The sequence below is a fragment of the Acyrthosiphon pisum genome, chromosome X (genome assembly GCF_005508785.2).
Source record: "Acyrthosiphon pisum isolate AL4f chromosome X, pea_aphid_22Mar2018_4r6ur, whole genome shotgun sequence".
Taxonomy (NCBI): Eukaryota; Metazoa; Arthropoda; class Insecta; order Hemiptera; family Aphididae; genus Acyrthosiphon; species Acyrthosiphon pisum.
The window spans coordinates 20794368-20807822 of NC_042493.1; the positions used below are offsets into that span (position 1 = coordinate 20794368).

The window sequence follows — 13455 nt, forward strand, 5'->3', positions numbered from 1 at the left end:
TGTTATTATATTACAATAATGACAATGATAATCGGACGAACCACCTCCCGTACACAGTCGTCGTGTTACACAGGCGGTCGGGTATGTAGGTACCTATGTAATATTATCACGTTAATGTGTAAACCATAAACGTCTATGCCCTATGGGAATCGACGTACACGACTTATATTTTTGTTGTGTAAAGAAATGCCATTATTGATTTTTCCCATGGCCGTAATATTATACCATTGATTATAAATTTATTATTATTAAACAATGATTATACTTATGTATATTTTTGAAAGTATAGATGAATTGTTCCCAGCATCAATCTTCGGCACAATGTATATACATTTAGACGGCCGTTGTCAAAAAAAAGCACGACAAGTAAAATATTTCAGTTTTTTCTGAATCAATATACAGTTTTATTTTGTTAATTAAAAAAAGATTTTATTCACAATTAATACAATTTTACAGCGTAGGTACCTATTATAAGTAAGTTTGGTGACATATTATATTATATTATGGTATATACAGTCACCCTTCACATCGCGAACTGTGTAGACGCCCTTTTTTGGTGCCGAACGTTTTAAACTTCTTACTGGCCAATTGTCGAAAATTTTCTATAATTCAAAATAATAATATAAATATTTAATATACCATCCATTATGTTATAGATAACCATACACTCTTTAACGAATGATGCATTCAACTCAGAATGATTCTATTCTTTTATTTTTTTTTATTAATGTTTTCTGAATATAATGAATAATATTTACAAATGCCATCATGACTGGGTGGCGTAGCACCCAGTTCACTGTGTTCAAATTGTTTTAGCTGCTGGATACTGGTACTATATACACACACACACACACCGCGTAGTCTCGCTAACTTGTTCAAATTACGAGGAACCTCGTATAACAATTCCAAGCCAACGAAAAAACTTTTATCGTGGTTATGAGGCCAATTTTTGCTGTCAATATTGACAACTCTTACAGTCTTACTCATATTGTCAATAGAAACATGAACACCATTTGCAAAATTAATTGAAACATCGTACTTAAATGCAAATATTTCATTATGCCACCGCCCGCCAAAGAGTGTGTTGTAAATTAATGATTTTTTGTTGTGCAATATCTTAGGATAGAGATATTTTTTTCTGTTTGCTTTAGACACTAGCCTGTATAGGTACCTAATGGCTAATGTAGATGTGTTCGACGTTCTTTTTTGGCGATCGTTTCATTTCCTATAATATGAATTATGAATATGACAACGAAAACTCATTGCCCAAAACTCACAATAATCGTAAGTATAACATTTTCGAATATTATAATAAATATTATTTACATAAAAATACTTCCGTAATAGCGGTTGGACGACTCCTAACAATAATGATTATGATTAATATTATTTTTAATTTATATTTTTTTAAATACATAACATAATGTCGAGTACAAAAGATAATGAAACCCATTATCTGAAGCCGATATTCCGAAACATGCGTTTTGCTATAATAATAATAATAATGCGCGCTGCATAAATTATTTCCCGCAATTTGCGTCGCTCTGAAATTTATTTATGTTTAATTTGGATCGTTTGTCGAGTTGTTATATTATATTATAATGACATTGCTGTGGCCCGAACGCAACGATATTATAATGTACACAATAATATTATATTCGCACGCGGTTATCGCTCGATTTCCATTCACATCATTATAATACACTATACCTATCCGTGGTTTCAGCAGTGGTATCTTCTGGGTTGTTGTAATAATATTTTAATCGATACTATATTTCCATTTTCGGTTCATACATATTTTATTAAAATACTGTACATAAAATTAAATACAATTTCTTTTATGAAGTACACTACCTGATACCATTGAGTATACCTATACTACCTATATTATCTATAAATCTACCTAATATCCAACAATTTATGAAGCATTGGTAAACAATTTGTAAGAAATAATTATTCGATCATAATTATTATAAATATTATTATAAATAATTATTCAATCACTAAAATGAGGAAAAAACGAACTAAAAATTATTTTACATCAGTCGACATTATATAATGGTTTGTAGAATGACTAATCCATAATTTAATCTGCATGTCAAACATTTATTTTTTACATAAACAAATAGGTATGGAAATTATCAATTTGTTTGCTTATGCAAAGGCCGTCCAAATCAAACTTAAAGATGTAATTTATTAATTAAATAAAATAGTGCACCGTGGTATATATTTAGATGATGCAATTTCAATGTAAGTTATCTATCTATGGGAGGTTATCAGTTAAATGGTTGCCTTTTAAATTTATTTTACCAAAAGTGTTTACGTCACGATCTTATAAAACAAATCTATTGTTTTTCCGTTTGTTTGTAAGACATAGCTATTAACTTTTAGTCTTTACCGACCATTGAAGTACCGTCAATCGGTTACTTGGAACGATTTTGAACTCTTAACTACGGTAACTTATTCATTATTGATAATTATATTCTGTAAAAAATCATCCAGTGTCGCATACCTCCAAGGAATAGATTGACCAAAAAAAATTAAGTTCTTAAGTAAATTAAGGTAAAAAAAAAAATAAACAATGCTTGTTCCAGGTCACTCGGGGTTTTTGGTGACTTGGAACATGCGTTTTTTCAAATGCGGATTGCGTTAAACATCTGTGGAAGGTCACTTGGAACGCTACAATTATTTTTTTTTAAATAAAGTTTTTATATTTAATATAACTTGAATACCCAACTAACCATTTAAAAGTTTATAACAAAATGTCAAGTTTTCTTAGTTGTTTGGCTAGTTTGTGATAATTGCATCGACATGCAACCGCGGAATATGCCATTCATAGATATAGTAGCTATTTTATTAAGTTTAAGCGTCTGAACTGAAATAATAAAAAACAATTTTATTCGTTTCTATTAAACAATTAAATTGAGTTAACAATTAAAACCCACGGATTACATATAGGTAGGTACTATTGATACATAAGTACATTTTAATCCGTTTTAAACTCGAAAATGTACGATTTAGTGTATAGCTGTCAATATAGGAAGTGTACACATTATTTTTAAAATACATTTTATATTCGGATATAAATCCTTGTTGTTAAGCAAAAATGCATCTTAAAATTCAAATTATCTGATGACATTTTTTTTTACATTTTCAACTCTGATGATTCCACTTAATCTCTAATGAGTAAAACCGACGATAACTTAATACTAATTGTGTAGCTAAACAATTATTGTAAAGTATGTTTTTTACTAACAATACAAGGCTCAACTGCTTAAGACACCTACTGTACAGCAGAGCGGTAGCCACTTGCCTGCCTTTTTTATTGAATTCAATTTTATAATTAGTACTATCTGATCACTCAGCGAGTATTGCAGACCCAATTTTAGTGTGTAGTACCATTGATTATACATATGTATAATATATACTATCAATGGTAGTACCTTCAAATTTAAAAAGTATAATTTATGATATAATTGCGTTAAAATTTTCCAAAAATGGTTTATTTAACTTCTCCCCCCCCTACACGCAATAAAAATCGTGACCAAATCACAGAATGGCAGTGTGAATTATTTTTAAAATCCGGAGTGCCGCACACGATGTGGCCGATGTGGGTGCGATTGTTGTGGTGGGGTGCTTCAATGATGATGCCATTATGATGGACATACGGTAAAACAATATCGCAGTCCGGGCGCGTGTGCCTAGCCGCGCCGCAGCCGACCGTGTCCCAGCGTCGTTCCCCAGCCCTCTCGTCGAAGACTCGAACCGGACGCGTAAAATTTAATATATACGGCGGCTGCGGATACTTATCTCTGCGCGCGACTTGTACCTATACATACGCGTGATCTCGCCCTCTCCTCTTTTTCTCTCTCTCTCACACACACACAGTCGGCGCGGTCTACTTTCAACATAAATTTGTGTTTTGTTCACCGCCCGCCACCACTTGGGTGGTCTCATTTGTGTGTGTTTGTGTGTGACGACGAGATCTGCACGGCCGCGGCGCAATGTTACCGTTGAATATTGCAAAATGCGTCGTCGCTAATAATAACACTCGATTGCCGCCGAGGAACGCATTCGATTTTTACGACGATTCGCTGTCGTGTATCATCATTGTTATTGTTATTACCATTCAGTATAAATATACCTAAAATTATAAAATTTATAAGTTAAATACTTTTTGGACAAGGAATACAAACGTATCTTCAAGTCTACATTGTCTAATTGATTTATTACTTATTGAAATTAACTCATGTTGTCAGTGAGATACTTTAGTAAACGAATTACAATGGATACGTCTTGATCGTTGAATCTTCAGTTAATGTTTTAAATTTAATTATAAATGGATTAACAGTTTTTAAAAGTGTTTGAAGTAGCACAATTATTATGGAAGATTTAAATCTTTATGGTAGGTAGTTTTTCTGCACTGTTGTTCTTCATTTCCAATAAAATAAATTTGTAAAAATTTGGCTTGTTCATTTGGTTTTTGCATCAAAGATCCTATCATATGATACAGTTGTACACTTATTTTAAAAGTTGGCATATAATTATTATTCACAATCTCTGTGGCACCAATGGATGTCATTTGAAAAGCACTATTATACTGAGAAATAAAATTTAAGAAATGTTTTGATACATTATTTGTTTTATGGGTTGACAATGATCTTAATTGTTCTAGAGGTTCAATGAATGACTCTATTTTTACTGTTTCATTTGCACAGCATTACCTTTATGTTCATCTGAGTATTCAATATAAAATTTAAAAAAAATGTTTTACCTACAAACCTCTTAAATGCATAGCGTGACAATATAAACACTCTTTGTCCATTGGCCCAATCTTACATGTACATGAAGTTGGCCCCCCACTTTCTCCGAATGATTCCAAAATACCACAAAATAATTGAAAATTAATTGAAAATAATTGCAAATCAAGTTTCGTTAATTGTGAATCACCCAGTTTTGAGTAAAATCAAATTCAAAATTGGGGGGCCAACTTCATGTAGCCCTCCACTTTGTCCGATTCATTTCAAAATACCGCCAAATGATTGCAAACTAATTGCAACTAATGGCAAATCTAGTTTGGTTAATTGCAAATCAATTTTTATATTTTTTACAAATTTTTGAATTTTTTAGCCAGCCCCCACTTTATTAATTTTTGATTTTTAATTTAATAAAATTTTTTTTTCAAATGATTTTTATCCTATATAGGTTTTTTAGATTTTCACGAAAAATTAATAAAAAAATCATAGTTCAATTAAAGAAATATATTAGTAGGATAAAAATCGTATATTAGTATTATATTATTATTTTAGATTCTGAGTGAAACGATGAATGATTGATTTTACAATGATGTGTGTTTTTATTTTTTTATTATTTTTTTTTTTGTGTCTGTCATCACGTTTTAGGACAGTAGAAGTGCTTCGATTTTCTTCAACAGTATCTTTTCTGATAGGAAAGTGAATCTAGTTGGTACTTTGGGGGGTCAAAAGTAAAAATTTTCCAGTAGTTTTCACAAGCGCCGTGAAAAACAAAACAAAAATTAAGGAAAAACGGGAATTTTTACGCAAAATCTGTTTTTGAGAAAATTGATTTTGGTTTTTGGTGCAACTATTAAACAAATAACCGTAGGTACATAAAATGTTGACTGAATGTTTATATTAACATTTTCTATACACTATAACATTTTCCAAATATTTTGACTTATTTTGAGCTCTTTACGGACATTTTCAGTTTCCATTTTTTTTAGTTTTTTTTTCTATAAATATCAATAAAATTTTATTTATTAGTTAAAAAAGCTTGAAAATTTAATAGAAGGTTCCTAGTATATTGTTTTTAAGATAGATGAAAAAAATGAAAAATCCACTGTCACAATTTTTATAAGCATCTGAAGTTCTAATATTGACAATTTACTTACGTAAAAATGACGAAAATTTGCAAATTATTTTGAGTTAGAAATTCATAAAAATTTTTTTTTAAATCTAAGATTTGAAAATCTAATACAAGATTCCTCATAAGTTTGTCTACCTTTTTCATAAAAAAATTTCTACAAGCAAGTCAAATTAAATTTTTATGAGCGTTTGAAATTCATATTTTTACAACATTTGATATTCATTAGATTTCTCACGATACGATTTTCTTATTTTGTTGTAATTAAAATAAGAATGACTGTAGATACTTAAAAATTTCACTGAATGTTTATATTAGCATTTTCTATATGCGATAAAATTTTGAAAATAATTTGACTCTTTTGAGCTGTTTACGGACATTGTCAGTTTTCAATTTTTTTAGTTTTTTTTCTATAAATATCAATAAAGTTTTATCTGTTGGGTCAAAAAGTGTAAAAAATTAATACAAGGCTCCTGATATATTGTTACAATAGCAGTTGAAAAATATCAAAAATACATAGGCACAATTTTTTTTTTTATAAGCATTTAAAGATCGAATTTTGACAAAATTTATCAAATTTAAAATTGAATAATTATTTTGTGGTTAAAAATGTATTAAATGTTCAACTTTTATAACTAAGGCTTGAAAATTTAAAACAAGATTCCACGTAAGTAGTTAATTCTGTTACCAAAAAATCTAAAAAATACAGGAGCTCAGTTTATTTTTATAGTCATTTTAAGTTCAAATTTGGATGAAATTACTATTTTAGTTATTTTGTTGTGATTGTATAATATTATTCGTGGGTACTTGGAACTTCTAAAGTATACTATTATATTATATCTATGATAGTACCACGGCTTGTTTTTGATGTATAACGCGTTATAAGTACCTAATGGATAATGTGATATGATTAATTTGGAATTTATTAGATAAGTATATAATATGCTTATACCTAGACTGACATACAGTCTCCGCTCAGAATCGTTTTTCTTATACAGTGATATTATATCATTGAATTCAAATTTAATACCATCCATTATATAGTGACCCTTTTGTTGGAGGCACAATCTGCCGGGGGGGCTAGTGCCCACTCGGCCCCTCCCGTAAACACGCCTATGAATATTAGTGATCTAAGAGTCCAACGCATTGCTGTTATTTGAACTTGAAGTTGGTTCAGGTTCATCACATATATTATTTTCAATGGTACAATCCATATTGTCTACGTCATTCTCTGATTGGAAAGACCCTATTAATTAAAAATGATATATTAATATAATATAGTATAGGATACTTAAGATACTGTCCTAAATAAGAGCTTAAAGTTTAAACCTTATTCGGTTACTTTATAGTTACCATCATAGTATCACATTTTCTACTTACAGTACTAAAATTAAAGATAGAAGGTAATATGTGCAGCTGAAGCTTCATTATAATATTTTGAACTACTTAAAACATCATAAAAGAAATCTTTATTACCCAGTAATGTTATAACAATTATTTTTAAAACTTCTGAGCTTAATTATTATGTGTAATTTTTGTTGAAAGCTAAACAGTTTTACAATAGTTGTATTGATGTAGACCTTCATAATAATTTAGCTTTAGAACTAAATTTTTAATTTAATATATATTTTTTTTTATTATTATATATTATATCCGCGGCGACTATGGCCATTGGACGACAATGATACTATACAATTTTGTACAGGGTTAAACTTTTGTAAAGAGATACATTAAAATGAAAAAAGAAAAAAACAGTATATTAATATGAATTAAATTTTGTTTAGAAGTCCTGTGTTGTGTAGAAATTCCAATGTCGTTGATATTATTTTATAGTAGAATTATTAAACGGTTTATTTATAAACGAATCATATAAACTTTCTTAGCAATATCTTTGTATTATTAGATTTGTTCATTTCTATACTTACGTACGCCGTTCGTGTTCAATATCTGAATAATGTTATTGTGGTGGTTTATTATTGTGTCTATTTGTATAATAAAATATGTTCAAAATTATTTTTAGACCAATGATAATAATTTGTTATAATATTTAGGCGTAGTTAGTAACATGACTTGACATGTGTATTGTATTTACTAATTAGCAAGCAGTCACTTGTTAGTCGTCTCAACACACAACACACGCATACAACATTACAGCCTGTATATGTTTGGTACATAGGTATATACCTATATTTATGGACATTATGGAACCAAAAAATATTATAGATTAACCTAATAATTTATTACCTAATAAATAATAAGTATATTATCTGAATACTTAATAGTATTGTATTATTTAAAAAAACCTATTTTTATAATAAAAATAAAAAATATTGCTACATATGTCCTGTGTAAATAAATAAAAAACAAGTTTTTAATAAATATTGTTTTGTAAAATGTTATAATTATTTGTAGGTGTACGAGTGATAATACCATCATGTGTCGTACACAAAATCAGGGAAACTTATCGAGAAAGCGATGGAAATTACGTAAGATTCTAAGATTCTAATGTTCTACCATCATAAACCATTTTTTGTATTAATAAACAATATAATTTTAATTATATAACTGTTTTACAACTTTTATTTTTTTTGACAATTTAAATTTAAATTTATGTAACTACTGTTTCCAGGTACAAATAGTAAAAAAAATAATATTAACAATACATTTAATAAAAATGTTTGCTATACACATTTTTAATATTTTTAATTAATTAGCGAAAAGAAAATTTACTTATTAGACGAAAATCTTGAAAATCGTTTCGCTTTTAAATCATCTAAATCAGGTTTAGTTACTAGAGAAATATTTTTATTACTGTATGTGAACTGTTCACAATCAACAGGTACTCCACTTCTAATTGCAGTTCGTAGATTTTCTAATATAACATGCCGCCACTCTGATTTTGTTGGTTCAAAACGAGTTTTTATTGTATATTTTCGAAGGCTCTTTGAATATACTACTTTTTCCCTAATAAGATTTTTATTTAAATTACTGTTGTGGTCTATAATTGCCAAAATTGATCGAATATACATACCGTTGTATTTCAAATGAATTATTTTGGGTATATATTTAAGTCGGACATTATGGGATGACTCAAGTCTACCTGTATGAATAAAATGTTTAGCATGTGCCAAGTCTTTTATAAAATCTTTAGCTGTGATTATTTTTTTTAGAGCATCATGAGATTCACTATTTTGATTTATCCAAAGTTTATTGCGTTGTTCATCGTTTGATAGTGGTGCATGTTCACATTTTACTAATTCACCATCTTCAACCCATTCGTGTATATTACTAATATGCTTTAAAATAGAAGTAAATTTCTTCACTAACAAATCTCCGTCGCCATGGCATGTTTGCGCAGACCACCATAAATGGTTGCTAATACTAGTTTTCCACAAAAACGCATCCGGATATTTTTTGTATTTTGTTTATTTTAATGTTTTTATACGTTTCATTAAACTTTTAGAAATATGCCATATGTCGAACTCATGTTCAATATTCGAATGATTTATTCTCATGTCACATCGAATACCCTTGTGTCTATCGGTAAGAAAATATCTATTTTGCAATTTGTCTTCATTAATTAATTTGTTAAGGGTGTCGGTGCCAGCTGTATTTCCAATTTTCGAAATTTCTATGCTATTTGAATATTATGTTTTATATTTTAGTTATTGCCTTAGTTATAATACTTTTCCACTAATCTACAGCTCGATACTTATTTAGACGGGGTCGATACGGTGTATTATATCAACGAAAATGACTTCACGGGAAAAACTCTCACGCCCTGTAGAATTGTCGGATTTCGTTATTTTTTTTTTTTATCTGAAAGATGAGAAGTTTTTACAGGTCGGATCAAAGCTCGATTTTTTATTTTACTTTGAATAGTAGTAGAAAAACACGTTTGAAAAAGGACAAATATTATGCATTTTGTCGAATGCATATTCCAGTTTCTATAATTATAGTTTTCAAAATCAGGCTTTGATCCGACCTACAAAATGTTCTCTACTTTAAGATAAAAAAAAAATTAACGAAATCCGACAATTCTACAGGTCGTGAGAGTTTCTCCTGTAAGACATGTTTTTGTACCAAAAAACGCACCGGCACCGACACCCTTAAGGAACGATCCACAAGCATAACGTTCTAAATCACCTTGAATCATTAATAATCATTTTAGAACTAATTTAAAACCAATTATTTTTCCTGTCTACACGTCCATCATTGAATAAGTACAATATTTTGCACAGAACCCAGGAAAGTCAAATTGTCCATCGCCTGCAAGCCAAATTTTATTAGACCCATTTTTAAGTTCTTCTAAATTTTTTTTTGCTTTTTCCCAAACATTACAAATAACTGGCCCAATATAAAGTTTTAAAAATTCATATTGTTATTTATATTACGATACACACAACGTTATACCAAGTTACAATACTGTATAAATATATTTAGACTTACACGATAATAACACGGTGGACAACATTCCTAAAATAATTCACAGTCGTACAAATAAATGTTAGTTTAATTTTAATTGAATCAATGAACATATTATTATGGTAAAATATTATACACGCAATAAAAGATTAATTTGTGAACTTTAAACTATTTTAAAGATCTACATCAATAAATTGAGTATTAGCCGAGTTATAAGCGTTCAAACAGCGAGAGTCGTATTACTCCCGTAAAATCGTGTAGACAGTAATCGGCGGCGGCGAAATTATGACGTCACGCGTATTTTTCAAATGCCCATAACTGGCTAAATATTGGACGCAAACAGTTTTTAGTGGTATCTCCGTTTTTATTTCACTTGATATTATATTTTAAGATAGATTTATTTGTTTGAGTGTTATGGTCCTTTAAGGTTGCCGGTTGGCGTATTATAATTATACTAGCTGTACGACGTACGTGAAACTCGGGGGCCATAGATCAGAATTCTTGATATGAATTGGAGATAAGGCTTGGCGGGAATGTTTAAAAGTTTAAACTTGAGATAATAGACATTATATTATCACTATTCGTTATCATTAATTTGTGAAATTTGTGAATTTGAGAAATTAATAATAATTTTTGTTGTATTTTAATTTTGATCTTAATTTATTAATTTATTAACCAATTTATCATTATGAGTAATAAGACTACGAAGAAGTTAAAATCCTTACGTGATTTCTTTAAGCCGAAACCTAAAACTGGAAGTTTAAATTAAGTAGTTAATACTTTAAAAGCTTATATTTATATCTGCATATTATGCAATGATATATTCTATATCTATTCTTAACTATTAAGTATTAATATTATTATTCAAAATTAAGTTCTCTTTTATATCACATTTAGATGACATTAATCAATGCCACCATGTACAAGTGATACTGTTGGAATCGCACAAGAAGTATCAGAAGGAACTGGTATGAATACAATAACTTATGACTACAAATTATTTTTGTTTCAATGTATTTAATTATTATTAGAAATATTAAAAACGAATCAAAATCATCTAACGCCACCATGTACAAGTGATAATGTTGGAATCGCACAAGAAATGTCAGAAAGAACTAGTATGAATACAATAACTTAAGACTACAAATCATTTTTGTTTCAATGTATTTTATTATTATTAGAAATATAATTTTTAGTTTTATAGTTCAGTATGTTTCTTTTTAAACAACTAATTTATTGTGATATCTATGTTGCCTAGAAGTATCTAACTACTTTTTTACATGTAAGTACCTACTTATATTGAATTATTAAAAATATATTTTTAAACTTAGTGCTGTAATTTTGTATGATACCTTGCATTATTTATTTGTGTTTAGTATAGTTAACGGTTAAGTTTTTTTTGTGAATTGTGATGATCTTACTATTAAAAATAGTATTGCAAACACTTATTTAACATTTTCAAGTTTATTGTAGTTAACTGTTAAGTAATCATTATTACAATTAACTGTTTATATAAATAAAATAAAATTGAAAATTCCAAGGTGGGAAAATGAATGAATTGTATATTTGTGTGGTGTGTGTGTGTGTGTGTGTGTGACGTGTGAGGCTACAATAACCACTGAAGCGCAGTCTGTTATGATTTGTTTTGTTCGGTTCCATTGGTTTTCAATATCCTCAGTCGAATTCTTCCCACTGTTTTTTCCTATCTCCTTCTGTACTAGTTTTTCATACTGTTTTGCTATTTCTTGGTCTCTAAGTATTTCAACATTGAATTTCGAGTTGTTCGTTTTTGATGATCGTTTCCATTTCGATGATAGCCTTATCCTGAAATGGGCTATAATCAGATAGTGGTCGGTATCCGCATCTGCACCTCTATAACTTCTCACGTTACTTATGCAGCTCATATGTTTTTTACTGATCATAGCATGATCTATTTGGTTTTTAGTTAATCCATTTGGGGATACCCATGTGTGTTTGTGTATATTCTTTCGGGGAAAATAAGTACTACTGATCACTAACTCTTTTGACATTGCCATGTTTATTAATCGTGTTTCGTTGTCATTACAATATTCATGAAGACTTTCCTTACCTATCGTTGGTCTATACATAGTTTCCCGGCCAATTTTAGCATTAAAATCCCCTAAAAATATTTTGATACTATGTCTAGGTAGTCTGTCATAAACTTCTTCTAATTCCTCATAAAATTTGTCTTTTTTTCATCTTCTTTTTCTTCAGTTGGACCGTAGCAAGAAATTACTGCAATATCGAAATATTTTCCCTTTAAGAGTATATAACATATTCTGTCATTTACTGGTTCGAAGATTTTAACGTGCGGTAGTAAGCAATCATGTACTATGATGCCTACTCCATTTTCTTGTGCTCCATTATCTGTTCCACTGTAGAATAAGGTCATATTTTCTTTAGTTACGCTTCCTTTATTAGGCCATCTAACTTCTTGCAAGGCTAATAATTGTATTTTATATGATCTAACTGTATCTAAAACATATTGCAGTGCACCTGGTGTGTTTAAAGTTCTAACGTTCCATGATCCCAAATTTATTCCATTTCCTTGTTCCAGTTGTTTATCTATTTTATCAATCCATATCCAAGGCTTGTTTTTTGGTGGTTTCTTAACCAAGACGTTTTTTACATTAGATGGGTGGTTAGCATCGTAACAACCCCCAACCTGGAGGACCAGACTACCCCAGCCAATTAAGGTCAGGGTAGGGCTATTGCGGTGCATTTATTAAGATGCATCGGGCGGTGGGGACGTCACTTTCCCTACGCCAAAGTCTTGGACTATATACATATATATTATTTATAATTGATAAATAACCATCTAGTACGTGTTTGACCTCCGTCCCAAGCACACGTGTGTTCCGTATTTCTTAGCTCCCGATAGCAAGTCAGTATATACAAGCACACAACAATCAACAGCGAAATAGGTATGTAATCTTATCATACTCGTAATTGCTACGCATAATTACACCGGCCGCCGTCTCATAGCGGCCAATTAAACCGATAAAATGCCTACGGATATTTTATCTAACATATATAACCAAGAATTATCTCAACTGTCAGCACCACCCAAAACAAACAACACAAAAATCTTTGCCGAAACAACAGCTAACACAATTTTTCCTAAAA

The 13455-nt window shown here is 29.8% G+C and overlaps 2 protein-coding genes across 2 annotated transcripts; both read right to left on the reverse strand.

The window, feature by feature from the left end:
• Positions 1–7013: 7013 nt before the first annotated feature.
• LOC100569652 (craniofacial development protein 2-like) lies at positions 7014–12344 on the reverse strand. Its single transcript, XM_008181274.1, has 3 exons — positions 11925–12344; positions 8984–9179; positions 7014–7129 (listed from the first exon to the last, which is right to left on the reverse strand). The coding sequence occupies exons 1-3, from the start codon at positions 12342–12344 to the stop codon at positions 7014–7016; spliced, it is 732 nt and encodes a 243-aa protein (XP_008179496.1).
• A 152-nt stretch (positions 12345–12496) lies between these two features.
• Positions 12497–13051, reverse strand: LOC103307682. Its single transcript, XM_008181273.1, has one exon. It carries the CDS (start codon positions 13049–13051, stop codon positions 12497–12499), a length of 555 nt encoding a protein of 184 aa, XP_008179495.1.
• Positions 13052–13455: the final 404 nt, after the last annotated feature.

Excerpts from the sequence above, each read along its gene's own strand:
- LOC100569652 (XM_008181274.1), bottom strand. The coding sequence starts at position 12,344 with ATGGCAATGTCAAAAGAGTTAGTGATCAGTAGTACTTATTTTCCCCGA. Across the intron at positions 9,180-11,924 it reads TAACAGACTGCGCTTCAGTG|CATATTAGTAATATACACGA; the intron begins GTTATTGTAGCC and ends TCTATTTTAAAG. Across the intron at positions 7,130-8,983 it reads TAAACATTTTATTCATACAG|GGTCTTTCCAATCAGAGAAT; the intron begins GTAGACTTGAGT and ends TTTAATTAATAG.
- LOC103307682 (XM_008181273.1), bottom strand. The coding sequence starts at position 13,051 with ATGCACCGCAATAGCCCTACCCTGACCTTAATTGGCTGGGGTAGTCTG.